Genomic DNA, 17,856 nt, shown 5'->3' with positions numbered 1-17,856 from the left:
ACCTCCACCTTTAGAGAGATCATTAAACTTGTTCGTGGTGAGTTGGAGAACACAACCCTGTAATGATACCTGGCAGTAAGATGCTTTGTTGTTATGAGCTGATCAAAAAGAAAGGTTTGCACAGTAAAAGGGGTCACTACCAATTAGATCAAGCACTTGATTAGAAAGAGCTACATTTTTATGAGGGAAATTCTTATTTTCCCCCAAAATGTTGAATCCTGCCAGTCAGGATCCTTTTTTCTTTTCCTTCCTTCTTTCTTTTCTTTTCTTTTCTTTCTCTTTTCTTTTCTTCCTTCCTTTCCTATCCTTTCTATCTTTTCTTCTCTTTCTTTCTTTTCTTTCTTCCATCCTTCCTTGCTTTCTTGCTTTATAGGGCCATACCTGCAGCATATGGAAACTCCCAGGCTGCAGGTAGAATTGCACCTGCCAGCCTACACCACAGCCACAGCAGGGTGGGATCCAAACTGCATCTGTGACCTACACCACAGCTCATGGCAATGCTGGATCCTTAACCCAATGAACAAGGCAAGGGATCGAACCTGCATCCTCATGGGTACGCATTGTAACCCACTGAGCCACACGGGGAACTCCCCTTTTCCTGTCTTTCCATATCATGTGTTATTATTTTATGGCCGTACTCACAGCATATAGAGTTCCTAGGCCAGAGACTGAATCCGCGCCACAGCAGCAGCAACATTGGATCCTTTAACCCAGTGCTCTGGGCTGGGGATTGAACCCCTGTGCCTCTGCAGCAACCTGAGCTGCTACAGTCAGATTCTTAACTCACTGCACCGTAGCGGGAACTCCCCATGTATTATTTTTTTAAAAGACATTCTTCAGACTTCTTTTTTGTGGGCCAGATTATTTGAATCCATTTGTTAATTTCCGTTGGGGCAGATGAGGCTTCAAAGAGTTCTGCCCTATTCAAGCTGTGATAGTCAAAATTGCCATTCTTTCTTTTCACATATTCATAGAATATATGAATATCAGGGTCAAATTCTCCTTTTAGGAAACAAAAACATCCTTTGTGTTGCATGGGAACCTCTGCCCTCCCATCATCATCCCTGAGTAATAGGAGGATGGCCATTGGTCCTCTCCAGTGGACCCCTCAAATGTGGAGGTCAGGACTGCCACTAACAGGACACAATTGAAAACCATCAGCTAACTCTGATTCATTATTCTGTAACCTTTGTATTGGCTCACCATTCTCATAGGAACCCTCCCAGTGTGTATTCTACTAGTGAGGGCGTCAACTTCCTTCTCCTCCCGCGTGCTGCCTGGAGATTATATTTTGTCTTTCTGGTTAGGAATGGGGGTGTGTTTACTTGCCATCTGTCACACGGAGACTGTTGGCAGAAATGCTTGTTTAAAGAGGAGGTGAATCAAGGTTTACTGGGTGTTAGCTTCGCACTTGATCTTCATCAGTCCGTCAATTAGTCATAACTATGTCTGTCACACCCTCACAGGTACAGTTGACACAAAATGAATTATTTCAAAATATATTCTATGTGATTTCTATATAGGATGTAGACATTATTCCCAAGGGGCATTGGTTTGGCAAGAAGGTTGGTTTAGCTAGCTCCCTTTGCCTACTTTGTAGAGGCTTGGAATTTATTAAGGCTTGGATACTGATGATCATGTAGGTCAGGACTCAACATTTGTACAGGATTCACACTTACTAAGTTGTTTTATTCTTATTTGATCCATCTAAGACTCTCTTATGCCTATATGATATTCTTTATAAGATATATGAGAAAACAAATACAACCAGAGCAACCTTTTTCTTTATATTTTAATGTTAGGTATATGTAAAGAAAATGGTATATAACACATAGAGGTTAAAGAATAGTTTTTCGTTGAATATCTTTTTGCTCCATCCTAACCCAACTCAATTCCTCTTCTTCTGATGCCATTTTTATCCTAACTTTTGTTAATTTATTTGCTTTCCTTGTGGAGTTTTTTCATTTGTGTACTTAGGACTAGAATTGCTAGGTGAGGAGGTATGAACATCTTCAACTTTATTAGAAAACATCAAATGTTTTCCATAGTGACTGTACCAATTTGTACTCCTGCCAAGTGTATAAGAATTTCCATTCTCCACATCTTCACCAATGGTTTTGTCCAATGTTATTCTTGATTACTAACTGGACTGAACACTGTTCAATGTATATGTTACTTACATGTCCTCTTTTTAGAGTGCCTATTGACATTTTTTCCTGTTTTTCATTTTCTGAAGTTTTTAGGACCTATTCATATATATGTGTATTTTTAATCTTTGTTTCAAGTGTATTCTCCCACTCTGGCTAATCTTTTCTCTCTTGCTATGGCATATTTTGATGAGAAGTTCTCAATTTCAATATAGTCAAATGTATTAGATTTTTCTTTTAATCATAGTGCTTTTTTGAATTTTAAATTCTTTCCTACCCCAAAATTATAAAAATAGTATGCTAGGTTATCCTATAAAATACTATAAAAGAGTTTTGTTTTTTACAATTTAGTTCTTTATTGACATAGAATAGAGTATTATATGGGAGTATTATTATATGGGATTGTTATATGGGAATAGACTTATTTTATATATATAGAAAATTTGGATGCAGTTTCTTGGTTTGTTTCATGTAAACATCTACCTTTCCCAACATGCAGTTATTGAAAAAGCCACTCTTAATGTAAAGAAAGGTCTTTTGTGCTGCTTCTGTCATGTTGAGTGACCATAAATTTATGTTACATTTCTGGATTCTCTAGTCTTTTAGTCTGTTTGTTCCTCTTTTAGTACCACACCACCTTAATTGGGTTGTGATAATGAAAAGTAAGTCTTGTTAGATGGTAAGGCAGGTTGTCTTCCCTTTATATTTTCTTGGAGTTTCTTGGCTGTTAAATGGTTTTTGCACATTCATGCTTCAATATATGTTTTAGAATGGGCTCCGTAAGTTCAGACAAACCAAAAACCCTTAGAAATGTTGAATGGGATTGCATTACATTGAACCTCTAGATCAATTTGGGAAAATAAACATCTTTACAACATTGAGTCTTACTGAAAACATGACTTGCTCATTTTCTGTGTCTTTCTTGGTAATGCATTTCAATACAGTTTTCTGTTTTCTCATATGAAGTCTTAACATAATTTTGGTATGGTTCTTTCTAAAGTACCTTGTTTTTAGAGGTACTGTAAATGTCAATTTTTCTTCTTTAAGCTGTTGTTGATATCAGAATTTTTGTAAAAGAATTTTATATCCAGAAATCCTACTAAACTCACATACTAATGCTAATATTTTATCTGTAGAGGCTTTAGTATTTTTCTAAATACACAATCATAGTGGATAATGGCTTTATTTTCCCTTTTTTATCTATAAATATGTGTGTGTGCTCATGGTGTTTTTCTTGTCCTACTGCACCTGCTTAAGAAAAGCAGTGAATAGAAGTGGTAGTAACAGGTGTTCTTGTGTTATGCTGAATCTCCTAGGGAAAGCATTCAAAAGTTAAGTCTTTGTAATTTTTTAAATTAACATACTATAGAGTTAACTTTTTTCTTTTTGGTATAAAGATTCTGAGTTCTAACCCAATGTGTAGATGCATGTAATCACCACTGCAATCAGGACAGAGAATAGTTACATCACCCTCAAAATTCCTTTGTTTGCCGTCCCATTGAGGTCACATCTTCCCCCCATCTCTAACTTCTGGCCTCTGCTGCTCTCATCTGTTCTTCATCCCTATAGTTTTGCCTTCTCCAGAATGCTATATAAATGGGATCAAACAATAGTTGGGCTTCTGAGACCCATTTCCTTCATTCTATATGCTGCCTTTGAGGTTCATCTATGCTGATGTATCATTAGTTCATTCCTAGTTTTTGTTGAGTATTGCATTCTTTGGATGTGCCACCATTTATGTATACATTCACCCATTGAATTATGTATGTTTTCTAGCTCTGTAACTTACTTAGCTTTCTTGGACTAACTACGTCTCTGTGCATCAGCTTCTTTATCCGTAATGGGAATAATGCACCTACATCATAGGGCTGTTGTGGGGCTATATGAAATACATGGATAATGCCTGATATATAGTGAATGCTCAATAAATACAGTCTGTTATTACTGTCCCCAGTATTAGTAAAGAGGTAGAGGTAGAAAAGAACTGGACAAATTCAAGGGAGAGCAAGAATGCCAATGTGCCTGGTGCGTAATGAGCAAGGGGAAGACGGTATGTAGGAGCAAAGGTATGAAAGACCTTATGGGCTGCAGCAGGGAGTTTTGATTTTACTCTTAAGTACAGTGGAAAGTACAAGGATGAGACATGATCTGTTCATGCCTTTAGTAGATGATTCAGGCTGCAGTGAGGTGAATGCATTAACAGTGGTGAGAGTAAAATGTTACTGTGGTGGTCTAGGGAAAAGATGGCGGAGGCTTGGACCATAGGGTTGGTTGTAGGGAGGTGAGAAGTGGTTTGATTAAAAGTATAGTGTGAATGTAGATCTCACAGAACTTGCTAATGGATTCCTAGTTTAGTGGAACACATTCCCCGTTAGGAGTTATGGTGTGTCTAGTCATGTTTATCAGTGCTGCAGCACTCCTTTTTTCTGATGGCCTTCCCAAATATCTCCCTCACCCACTTTTGAAATGAAAAGTAAACTTTTTTTATGCCTGATTTCTGGAATCTACCTGAAGAAATACACTGCCTTTTCATACATTTTTAAATATCTGACTTTTTTCTTACTCATATTCACAGCCCTAAACACACTTGTTTTTTTAAAAAAAATGGACAACTTATCCCACAACAGTGTTTTCTCCTAGCATTTTAGTTTTTTTTTTTTTACTTTTTGGCTGCACCTGTGGCATGTGGAGGTTCCCAGACTGTGGATTGAACCCGTGCCACAGCAGTGACAATGCCAGATCCTTAACCCGCTGAGCCACAAGAGAACTCCTTTCTCCTAGCATTTTACTTTGTGGTTCTCTGCAGCCTGTAGAATCTGTGACCCCCACATACTTAGTCGTCCTGTTGGAAATAAAGTTGTTCAGGGTGCTTCATGCTCAGCCAACAGGATGGTAGTTTGAGTGGTTGGCAGGAGTTCCTTTATACACTTGGGACTTATTGTTGGAATAAACATTATTAACTCAGACTAAAATTGGACCAGAGATTTATTTTTGTCCTCCCTTCAACCTCAATTCACCCTAGTTTTTCTCATCCACATGACAAATGGTCTTGACTTTCTGAAGTGATCTAAAGATTAAAATCAGCCCTGGGTGTTTGCTTAGCCTTGCATTCAAATGGAGATTTTTGTTTTGTTTTGTTTTTTGAAACAGTTTAAAAATAGAGTTCTCTGATCTCACACAGAGAAGTTTTCTTTTATTTCCTGTGTGTCTGCTCCTAACACGTCTGTATTTGTTCTCTGTGGGGCCTCAGCTTCCAACCCCTCCTTAAAGATAAACACCTGACCCAGTCTTTATCTGGCACACTCATCATTTTTTTTTTTTAACCCTATCCTATCTGCTTAATTTGGGTCTTCTCATAATTTGGGATTTGCTAAATCGGAGAAAAATTTCCCTACTCTCCTGAGCTCCTGGTTTGATTTTGCTCCAGTTTTCAGTGTCTTTTACCAGGTTAATGTCAAACTGTGTTATTTATTTACTCAGTTGACTTGGAGGAGGGCTTCTGGAATCTGAGGGAGACTCCCTTGAATTTTGTGCAGAATTTTGGGCTTCTTTGTAATTGGCTTCTTTTTGTGATCTTACAGAATACCAAGCTGCTATTTTACACTTGAAGAGGGAGCACAAAGAAGAAATTGAAAACTTGCAGGTATATCTCTTTGATTTTTCTACTGAAATGGTTACTTGAGACTGATGCTTGTTTTCTCATGTGCCAAAGTAAATACTCCATTTTTGTTGACATAGTTACCTAGACAGCATCTGCCACTGGGCCTTGAGTTCATCCTTGGGCTGACAGCCTTGAACTCTATCTTGAATAGAATTCACTTCCTACTTTTCAAATAATGCCTTTGGGAAAAATGATTTGCTTGGAGAAAATGATTGTTCTAGTTGGAAGGCAGGGGAGAAGATGATGGAGTATTTAGACTTTTATTGTTCATAAGAAGGTTTTGAAAAATTGTTTCCTGTGCATGGTGCCAGTTATTTTGTTTGGCATCCTCTCAGTCATGTTTTCATATCTGTCTGTTGCCGAATGTATTGCTGCAATTGGATGTCAAGCAGATGAAGGCACTTAAGGAAGTGGCCCTTGTCACCATTCCCTATCCCCAAGGAGTGCTTGAAAGTTGCTGACTTGGTCTCCTTTGTGAAGTCCTGAGAGTCTAAGGGATCATTTCCTTTGTCCCACTAATTATCGTTCCCTTATGTGTGGTTATTTGCTGGCAGTGCCTGTAGCAGGAAGTTTCAGAGTCTTAATTTCAAATAACTAACTATTGCATCAGACACTGATTCCCATTTACTACTGGCTGGGGTTGACCCTGTATCTCAGGAGAGAATCTTAGCAAAATGCAGTCTTGGTAGTTGTATAGTGCTCACTCATTCCTTGCTAAGTCAGTGAGTTTGTAGATCAAATGTTCTTTCCATGAAGTGATAGTGTACTTTAAAGAGTAACTGAGACGATGTATTGGACTGTGTATGAAGCCACTGCAAAGGTAGCAAAGAGAGCATCAGATTAATTGCATGGGGTATGAATTCAGGCCACCTGTATTCAGTTTAGTTTAAGGAGTTTGGAAGAGGGAAGGAGTCCATTTCACAAAGAAACGAAAAAGTGGAAAAGTACCTTTGACTCCTCGGGGACAAAGGGAGGTGGAGGCATTTATCGCTTTGTTGCAAAATGCTCTACAGAGACCTCACTTTTGCCCTTTGTTCTGGTGTGCAAAAGATTTTCATCTGTCCCAGAGAAGCTGAAGTGGGGATTCATTTAAGAAGCAGATTGCTAAAGAGGGCGGTATAGAAGTGATTCCGTGAGTAGAAGTTTTCTGTAACAGCCCAGCAGTAAAAGTTAACACTATCTTCCCCAAGTTGTAGGCCAGCCTTAGGAGGACTCTGACAGCTAAATAATATTCTCAGGAAGAGCAGGTGCTTACAATCTTGGAGTTCTTGCTTTGTGCTGGGCATTCTTCTAGGCATGTTATATACATTATTTCATGTATTTTCAGGTCCACAAAGGTCCCATGATCTCACATCTCGAACCAATAAAAGGATGGGAAGGGGGGAAAAAAAAGTAAATGGAAGGGAAAAAAGTATGTTGGAATCTTGATTTCTATTTAAAATAAAGGTAGGGAGTTCCTGCTGTAGCCTAGTGAATTAAGGATCTGGCATTGCTACAGCTGTAGTGCAGGTTGCAGCTGCAGCTTGGATTTGATCCCTGGCCTGGGAATTTCATATGATGTGGGTGTGATCAAAAAAGAAAATAATAATAATAATAATGTAAAATAAAGGGTAGATCAAAGTATGATTGACAATAGTAAATGTTAAAAAAATTCTGATTGTCTCAAGTTTAAGTATCTCTGAAATATCTGTTTTTTTAATGCTATTAGTAAACTAAAAAAAAAAAAATTGTGCCATATAAAATGCCATATAATTGTGCCATTATACCTAGTTGCCTAAACCCTGTGGCTATGGCACCCTCCTGCTGTCAGGGAAGAGACCATGTTACCCATCTGTATGCTTAACTTTAGCTGAAAAGTAGTTTAATACTCTGATAGCTCTTGATAGGAAATCGGCAGCTCTTACTCCTGATCTCACCCAGAGAAGTGTCTTGTTGGCAAACACAGCATTTTAAAGATTGAATTAGGGATAAATAGTTTAAAATGTGGACAGATTTCCAGCTGCTTCTAGAATAAATTGGAAGGGCTGGCAACAGTGGGCTCATGATCCTGTATGACTTTAAGCTGCTGGGGTTGAGGATCAGATGTCACTACTGCCAGGACACGTGTTCTCTAGTTTGCCACTGTCCCTACCCTGGGCCATTTCCCCTGGCTGGCTCCCTTATGCCTTCGTTAACCCTTGTTCTCTGGGAGATGTAGAAAACAACCAGATGGGTAGCATCACCAGCCAGTCAGAGGAGACCCAAGTTCATAAAACAGTAACCCAGCCTGGCTGTGCTTGTGAGCCCTCACTGAGTACATCTCTACCTGTTTTATTGCACAAAGTAACAAAGTCATGTATGTCCCTGGCCACAGGACTGGCAGAAGATAATGGGTGAGCTGCTATTTCTTTGCTCTTTTATAGATGTCCACTAGCAGCCTTCATTCCCTGTTAGATTTTATTTCTCCACTTATAGGTCATGGAGAAGTCAGACGTATTTTAAGATTTCTTCAAAATGCCTTTCCAGAATAAGAAAGATTTCATGCTTAAAGTACCACAGTTACTTTTTTTTTTTTTTGTAAAGCATGACTTGGCAGACATAGTAAATGAGCTATCCTTTAATAAAAAAAAATTAAAAACACACAGAATGAGTTCTCATTGTGGCTCAGTGGATTAAGAACCTGACTAGTATCTATGAGGATGCAGGTTTGATCCCTGCCCTCACTCAGTGAGTTAAGGATCTGGCATTGCCACAGGCTGTGGCATAGGTCACAGGTGTGACTTGGATCCCAGGTTGCTGTGTCTGTGGTGTAGGCCAGCAGCTGCAGCTCCGGTTCGACCCCTAGCCTGGGAACTTCCATATTCCTCAGCCCTAAAAAGGAAAGGAAAAAAAAAATCAAAGAAAAGAAAAAAGTACATAGAAAAAGGGATTCATTCTGTCACCATATATAAGAATTGATTGCATTTAGGATTTCTGGGGCCTGAAGCACCGGCTGCATGTGGAAGTTCCCAGGCCAGGGATCGAACTCCTGCCACTACAGTGAACAATGCAGAATCCTTAACTTGTTGAGCCACCAGAAGAAGTCCTGCATTTAGTTTTTTGAACTGTTTGATTAGAGTTTAAAGAAATAGCATGATTCAACAGAGAACCTAAGCTCAGCTTGCTATTCTGTTTTTGACTATTGATTTGTAGGGAAATCATTTAATTGCTCAGTTCCCCTGTTTAAGGTGGAATCCTTAACCTGAAATAATTTGATTAGGGGTTGAGACTTTTAGCCTAGAATGCCAAGGCCTGTAAGTGTGGTGGTATCTGGAGTGTTAATCTCTTGTGTGCTCTGTGGCCCACATTTGTGGAAAGTTCTTGGCCTGGGACCGGCTTCTCAAAACATGTAGCAACTTACATACCTATTCTCCCTATAGTTCAAAAGCAAAAATGTATTGACTACTTGAATGAATCCATTTCCAAGTTGCATCAGTTTATGTACCTTTTTACTCAATTTATGTACCTTTTAAGTACTTGGCTGACTTTTCTACCCAGAGCACCAGTAGGAGGGTGGTGGTAGGTCAAACACTTTGCGTAACTTTTGTATTTCATGTCATTTAGATTATAAGTAGCAAAATCCTTAGATTTTGTCCAGGTGTGTCTGTCATTTAGCAAACTCTACCTTGAGTGCATATGATTACCTTGTGATACTCTTCATAATCTAGTTCATTTCTCAGTTTTGAATAATTGTGTGTTACTGATTTTATTTTTGAAAAGGTGGCACCTTACCTTTATAGGTACTTGAGAAATTTTTGCCTGTGGTAGCGGTTGTACAAGTTCCTTGCTATTGGGTAGAAACACATTCAGACCTACCCTTTTAGGGCTCATGTTGAAACTAATTCTCCCATGGTATAAATAAAGGTTATTTCTTTGCTATTGCCTAGGAGCAAGGTTTGAAAAAATCACCATTACAGCTCTTGTATAAAATTTGTATCTACGTAGTTGATTTTTGTCTTACCGTAAGGTGTGATTATCATTTTGTGTGAGATGAGAAAATGAAAGAACTCAGGTTTTCGAGTCAGAAATAGGTTCAACTCCTTGCACTGTGATGTTGGGAAACTAATCAACTTCTCTGGGACTTAGTTTTCTTAGTTACAACATTTGTACAATAATAATCACATTGATGTACAAGTAGCAAGTGTTGGCTAGGATGTGAAGAAAAGACAACCCTTCTACCCAGTTGGTAGGTATGTAAATTGGTGCAGCCACTGTGGAGAACAGTATGGAGGTTCCTTAAAAACTAAGATAGTACTACCATATGACCTAGCAATTTCACTCCTGAGTATATATCTAAAAAAAAAAAAAAAAAGGAAAACATAAATTCAAAAAGATACGTGCACCTCAGTGTTCATTTTAGCACTATTTACAATTACCAAGATGGGGAAAGAGCAAGTGTCCATCAACAGATGAGTAGATAAAGAAGATGTGATACATATACACAATGGAATACTACTGAGCCGTGAAAAAGAATGAAATCAGACATTTGAAGCAACATGAATGGACTTGAAGGGTATTATCCGAATTGAAATGAGTCAGAGAAAGATAATTATTATATGATGCCATTTATTTGTGGAATCTAAAAAATAAGACAAGCTAATAAATAAATATAACAAAGTGGAACAGAATGACAGACATAGAAAGCACATAGTGGTTACCAGTGGGGAGAAGGAAGGGTTGGAAGGGGCAAAATGTGGGTAGGAGATTAAAAGGTACAAACTATTATGTATAAAATAAATAAGCTACAATGATATATATAGTACAGTACAGAGAAGATAGCCAGTATTTATGATAACTGCAAATGGAGTATAACTCTTAAAAATTGTGAACTGCTATTATACATCTATAACTTATAAAATATTGTTCATAAACTATAGCTCAGTTAAAAATTTTTTTAAAAAAATTACAATCATTTTGATGATGCCTGCCTTCTAGGATTGATCAATATGACATATACCCAATTATGAATACATACTCAGTAAATACTATTTCTCATTCCATTTTCCTTACACAAGTCTCCTTGTAGTTAGGAGGCTTGAATTTAGAATGGACCTCTGGAGTTCTCTGGTGGCTCATTGGGTTAAGGATCTGGTGTCATCACTGCTGTGTTGTGGGTTCTATCCCTGGCCTGGGAACTTCTGCGTGCTGTGTGAGCCAAAAAGTGGGGGGGGGGGTATTCAGTAGAATAGTCCTCAGACTCTTTTGGTTGAACACTTCCTTGGGATGTAGGCATATATCTTATTTATTTATTTTAGGGCTGCACCCATGGCATATGGAAGTTCCCATGCTAGGGGTCTAATTGGAGCTATAGCTGCTGGCCTACACCACAGCCACAGTAATACCAGATCCAAGCTGCATCTGTGACCTACACTGCACCTCACGGCAATGCTGGATCCTTAACCCACTGAGCAAGGCCGGGGATCGAACCTGCAATCCCATGGCTCCTAGTCGGATTTGTTTTTATATTTTTTTTTTTTTTGTCTTTTTATGGCTGCACTCCCAGAATATGGAGGTTACCAGGATAGGGGTCAAATCGGAGCTGTACCACTGGCCTACGCCACAGCAACCTAGGATCCAAGCCATATCTGCAGCCTACACCACAGCTCATGGCAATGCTGGATCCTTAACTCACTGAGCAAGGCCAGGGATCAAACCTTCATCCTCATGGATATTAGTCGGATTCGTTTCCACTGAGCCATGATGGGAACTCCCTTGACTTATATCTTTGAGGGTGACTTTTCCAAGGTCTTCCAGCTTCTCTTTGGCCTCTGTGCTCTATATCAGAGGGTCTAAATCAGCCTTTCCCTAAGCTCATTCCGGTGAGCTTCTGAAATGCTCCCTGAAAAAACTATTTCATGGTCACAAGAGTTTGAGAAATATCTTGTTCCTCTGTTAGAGCTTTACCATGAATAGAGAAGGACAGAGGGTGGGACAGGGGAAGACTATATAGCTTGTTTCTCACATGATTCTTTTTTTCCTCAAAGTAACTGTTGCTTCTGAATACTGTTTTCTGTTGATTCATATAATCTTATCTCAATGTATAATCTACTTTCCGAGTTTGAGTTAAAATCTTTGGTTTCATTACCCTTTTCATGCTACCAAGGTCTTGCTTATTATTCTGATTGTGGGCACCAGGAGGGAGCAATTTTTTTTTCTCTGTCTTGGAAGTACTTAGCAGAGTGCTTGGCACATAGGTGATACACAAATATTTCTTATGTAACAACCTGTGATTGAAAAGCAACACCACCTAAATGTAACCATATCCCTACTGTGTACAGACCTTTGTTCTATGCTTTTGGTATTAGTATTATAAAGAGTAAAGGTAGAAATACAAGCAAAGTAATAGATTTGTCCCCAGTTTACAGATGATAAAACCTGAGGCTTTCAGAGACTGAATGGTCAGAAGTCCTAGCCTAGTAAGTGGAGGAACCCAAGTTTGAATCCACCTAGATCTGTCTGACTTTGAGGCCAGTGTTCTTTGTGTTAATCATTGCGATATTAATGGAAAGAATATTGGATCTGGGAGCAAATGGTCTAGATGGTGGTCTTCCTTGGAGGATGATGAACAGTATGAACTTCAGGCAACTTTGGACTCAGTTTCCTCATTTATAAAATGAGGGACCAGGCCGTATACTAATAGTACCTTTGAATTTTATTAGCACCACCATACTTTAAAAAAAAAAAAAAACTTGATTTGTCTCCCACATTATCCTTTCAGCCTTTGGCTTATCTAACTCTGAATCTGTAAAGCCCTGTTATTTACAATCGCATCCCCTTTTTCCTTTTAGATTCTTCTGTACGTTCCCCTTTCTAATCAGGTAGTCTCTTCTCAGCTCTGCTTGTCTCCTGGGACATGGTGTTCAGGTTTTCAGTGCCATTCTGCTTTCCAGCCTCCAGGGCTGATTAGGGTGCCTGACTCAGTGAGGGGAGGCAGCTCTTAGAATGGTAAATGCAGTTTCTTTAGAAGGGCCCGTTCTGCTTTTTGACAGGAGGGGATGCATTGAAGGATGGGTAGGACTTCTTTGGCTCTCTACTTCTTCAATTTTGAACGTTGAGGGGGAAGAAAGCAGCTTCCTCTCTGGCTTTTGAGGAGCTTGGATAATTTAAGCATATTGTTTTTGACCGGCACTTTCAGCAGTTTGGGAGTAGGTGCCATGGAAATGACACATTGTTTTATCTGTTTTTAACTAATGCTCTTTGGATTGTGGGATAGAAGGAAAAAAAGCAGCCAGCAGTGACATTTCCTTTACGGGAACCTTTTCCATTTACCCATTTATCACATGCGCAGTGCCTCACTGAGGGGAAACTGGAGGGATTGATGGCCTCTGGCAGGCCCCTGCTCATTGTGCAATGCAGACTCATTGCTAATATGGTAACTCCCCCTGTGGAATGATCCAGGGATGGGCGCCAAGCTGGAAATTAACTTAGATTGTACCTCATTGTCCCCCAGAGAACCACATGGTATGGCCTCCATTAAGAGAAACTTTTAGACTTCCTTATTTTTCTCTCTCCAACCTACCCCATCTGTCTGTTTCTAATAGTAAATACATTGCCAATGAAACAAAACCGAGTACAAACTATGCTTGAGCTGATACAGCCAAACGTGTGAAGACATAACATCCAGAGTCTTTCCCATTTGTTATGTTCTTTGTTATCAACACAGCATATTTTTAATTTTTTTTTGTTAGAGTATAGTTGATTAACAGTGTTATGTCAGTTTCTGCTGTACAGCATATTGACCCAGTCATATATATATATATATATATATATATATATATATATATATATATATATAATGCATTCTTTTCCTCATACCATCTTCCATCATGTTCTACCTAAAAGACTGGATATAGTTCCCTGTGCTGTACAGTAGGACCCCACTGTTTATCCATTCCAAATGTAATAGTTTGTATCTACCAACCCCAAACTCCCCATCCATCCCACTCCCTCCCCCACCTCCTCTCTGGCAACCACAACTCTGCCCTCCCTCCCGTGGTCTGTTTCAACACAACACATTTAAATCTATTAATTCCTGGAGAATGCTGAGAGGAAAGGGGAGTAATTCGTAGATTGATAAACAAAATTTTCACAAATATGAAATATGATTTCATTAAACCCTCATGGTATTCCCCTAAGTGCCGATATTTCATTACTGAGTTGTCAGAAGAGACAAAATGTTGGGAAATATTTTGATTTATTGTTCCATTGTATATATATAGTACAATGTCAGGAGTTTACTTAGACTTGCTGATCAGCTGGCACTGAAATGCCTCTTAGGCCCCTGGCTACCTAGAAGCTTGCAGATCTATTTGGGGTTGGATTTTGATGGAAGATGCAAAACGAATTCCCTAGCTGACTTCAGAAGGCTGTCTTGGCCCACGTCATTCTGTTATTTTTCAAGGGGTGCTTGCTGATAGAGGGAAGCTTGTAGAATGAAGGGTGTACACTGTGCTCAGTTATAACATAGAGACTGATGCTGATTTTGTTTGCCACCTTCAGGTTCAGTGGGCTCCAGATACCTCCGATGAGCCCTTAACTCTGAACTTGAGTCCTTTGTGTGGGTGAAGATGGTTATTCTTCTTTTTTTTTTCTAAAGATTTTGCTTATTTATAAGAAAGGGAATATATACTTACATTTCTTATATTTTGCAAGAAACATATAGTTCCCTGTGCTACAACAGGACCTCATTGCTTTTCCATTCTAAATGCAATAGTTTTCATCTACTAGCCCCAAACTCCCAGTCCATCCTACTCCCTTCCCTTTCCCCTTGGCAACAAGTATTTTCTCTATGTCCTTGAGTCTGTTTCTGTTTTGTAGATAGGTTCATTTGTGCCATATTCTAGATTCCACATTTAAGTGATATCATATTGTATTTATTTGTATTTCTCTTTCTGACTTACTTCACTTAGTATGATAATCTCTAGTTGCATCCATGTTGTTGCAGATGGCCTTATTTTGTTCTTTTTTATGGCTTATAGTATTCCATTATATGTATGTACTACATCTTAATCCATTCCTCTGTCGATGGGCATTTAGGTTGTTTCCATGCCTTGGCTATTGTGAATAGTGTCACCATAATCTTGATATTTGTCTATATTCATCTTAGAGATTTGAAAGCTGAGTATCAGGGAAATAAATTTCTGGGACCATAAATTAAATGCGAAAATATAGCAGCAAAATTTCTCCGCATCTTGTCAGCGACTTACTTCATTGATTTCTACAATTGGAACATAGGAGTTCCTCAGCTGTTCTCAAACCTTATCTTCCCCAGCAAAGCTGATTCCTTAGCACATAGGATGATGTGGCTCTTCCTTATGCTGTCACCTATTTGTGGGATGTGCATACATATGATAAATGGCATCTATCTGTGCCTCTTCTAATAAGCTTAGCCTCATAGAGGTTTTGGAATCTATAGCGTGAATTTATTATGTCTTTATATGTGCTTTGACCACTTCACTGCAACTGATTCTGAATAACAATAATGATAGCTGATGTTTATTGAGCATTAGTCATTTTATATGATGATTAAATGAGTTATTTAATCCAACTCTGATAAGTGTCACTGAACTTTTACTCTGAACTACCTCTGGAAGTTCTTCCACCTTGAAGATCCTTGCTAGAAGGGATTCATGGCATGACCTTATTTCTGGACTGATCCTTGCCTTTGATCCCTCCTTGGGTAGAGTATCGATCGGTCCTTAAGAGTGATGGACCTTAGCAGCAGAAATTGCTGAAGAATGAATTTACGTAATGAAATGAAGCAACCATTCTTTAGACGAAATGGAACATGACTGGAGGCAGGGCAGCTGAGTGGAAACACAGGTGTGGAGTCTTCCTTTTGTTGAATCTTATCTCTGCTGCTGACTAGATGCATGATCTTGGCTGTATTACCTAAACCTTTCCAAGCTTCAGCATCCCAAGAGTCAGGGCCCCCTAAGTTTGTGCCATAAGATAATTGCATTTCAAAATTGTTTTTGCTATAAACTTCTTACAGTATGAGTTTGTATACATAACTGTGCTATTTAGTTGTGTCTTTTTTATAATAAATACTAATTGAGCACCTGTCAAATGTGAAATGTGCCAGAGATAAAACATCATTTAATAACAATAGCAGCTAACATTTATTGCCTATTAATATGTACCAGACACTCTACTTAACACATACCCTGGATTATTTAACTCCCACATGGATTTTGTTCTCACAGGATTTATTGTTTAGTTAAAAGAATAGCATTTATACCATAGAGGCTAAATAAAAGTCAGCTTAAACTGAGTCTGTAATACTACCCAGAGACTAATGAAGGGAAATGCTTTGTGAGTATTAATATCTCCTTTTAATGGAATTTGCAAAATTCAGATCTTAGCTCCCAACCAAGAGTCTTCTCAATTCTCAGATGTTCTGCCTGCCATAAGAGTAGCAATTTCCTTGTCTCTAAAAGCTGCTGTAGGCGTCTCTGCAATACAGTCCTGCTTATTTTCTTTTAACACTCTGTATGCAGTGACCCCTCTCTGTATAAAGTATATGTAATACACATAATTTAAGATATTAATTGAGAAAAGTATTACATAAATGTGTGGATTCGTGCAATAGGTTATCTGCGTATTACGATTTTTAGAAGCCATTCCCCAATCTCACCACTAGAGGTCAGCTTGACCCTTTTTCTCTTCATAAAGCTCCAAGTTGGTGTTGGAAGGAACTTTGCAGTTGAGAGCATAGAGCACAGTTTGCAAAATGCTGCTGGGGAGGAGGGCAAGAGGCCACATTCTAGAAGGGCCTTGTTGGTCCTCTTAAGGTTTTCCAACTTCATTCTCAGAACAGTGGGAATCTGCTGACTAATTCTGAGCAGAGGAATATGTGATATGGATAGATTTGTGTTTTCTCATCATAACTAAATATATACACACCACTGAGACAATTACTTTTCTCTGTAAATAGGTGAAAATCTCTTACAATATATCTGGAAGCTGTTAAGGGTATCTATGTAGTACAGTTCTGGTTATTAACACTACACATGGCATGGCCCTTATCTGTTGCGAATAGATATAATACACACAATTTAAAGTACAAATTGAGAAAACATAGAATAAAGTGGGTTTTTTTTTCAAATTTGTATGATGTTTATAAGTTGAACCATATGACATTGTTAATATCTGACCTATTTTGACTTAAAAAAGGCAGTTTCATATGGCTTAATCTGGTGTGTTGGCACCAAAAGGCAAGGAGGTAAATGTGTGCTAGAAATAATATTCCTCTGGATGGACCATATTGTGGGATGCTCATTGGGACCTCAGGCAGGGACTGAGAGACTACGGAAAATGTAGTAGTATTTCGTATAGTTGATTTACAATGTTGTGTTAATTTCTGCTGTACAGCAAAGTGGTTCAGTCATACATACATATACACTCTTTTTAAAAGCATTCTTTCCCATTATGGTTTATCATAGAATATTGAATACAGTTCCCTGTGCTATACAGTAGGACTTTGTTGTGTAAGTATATACTATGTATACTGTGTATATTATGGCAACTCTTTTTTAAGTTAGTCAGACCTTACTATTGAGACCTCTGATGATTCTTGGGCCCCCTGTTACCTTTAGAATAATCTTGGTGAGCAGTTTCCCAGCCCCTGGGAAATCCATGGGGAAAAAAATTACTAAAAACTGTTTATCCAGCTTAGTATTTCATGGTCTAGTAAACAGGCTAAATATGTCATAGTTCTTCCTAAGTGAACCCAAATTGATGTTTTACTACATAAGAAATGAATAATACTGCCCTGCTGTTGATCGTTTTGACCTCTGTAATACAGGTCTTGGTAAAGTTATTGTGTTTTGGTGCCCACATTGACCTTTCAATGCAAAACTTTCAGTTCTAGAATTAGAGTTAACAGGAATATTGTGGTACAGTTATATACAAAGGCAAGTGATTAGAAGATTGGGAATGGAAGTGAATTTAACATCTAAGTTACATTTATTGCATGTCTTTGTTGAATATTTCTTTTACTTCTCCCATAGGTCTAGTTTTTTTATTTTT

The 17,856-nt window shown here is 38.5% G+C and overlaps 1 protein-coding gene across 1 annotated transcript in view; it reads left to right on the top strand.

Annotated features, from left to right (window-relative positions):
• Positions 1 to 17,856, top strand: part of FMN1 (formin 1) — a 312,788-nt gene that overhangs the window by 46,885 nt on the left and 248,047 nt on the right. Inside the window, exon 3 of the mRNA XM_047766795.1 lies at positions 5,729 to 5,790. Coding sequence (XP_047622751.1) covers positions 5,729 to 5,790 — 62 coding nt within the window. The remainder of the gene's footprint in view (positions 1 to 5,728; positions 5,791 to 17,856) is intronic.

This window comes from Phacochoerus africanus, chromosome 2 (genome assembly GCF_016906955.1).
Source record: "Phacochoerus africanus isolate WHEZ1 chromosome 2, ROS_Pafr_v1, whole genome shotgun sequence".
In the NCBI taxonomy this organism is placed as follows: domain Eukaryota; kingdom Metazoa; phylum Chordata; class Mammalia; order Artiodactyla; family Suidae; genus Phacochoerus; species Phacochoerus africanus.
The sequence above is the reverse complement of the archived record's forward strand: the minus strand, read 5'-3'. Positions and strand labels throughout refer to the sequence as shown.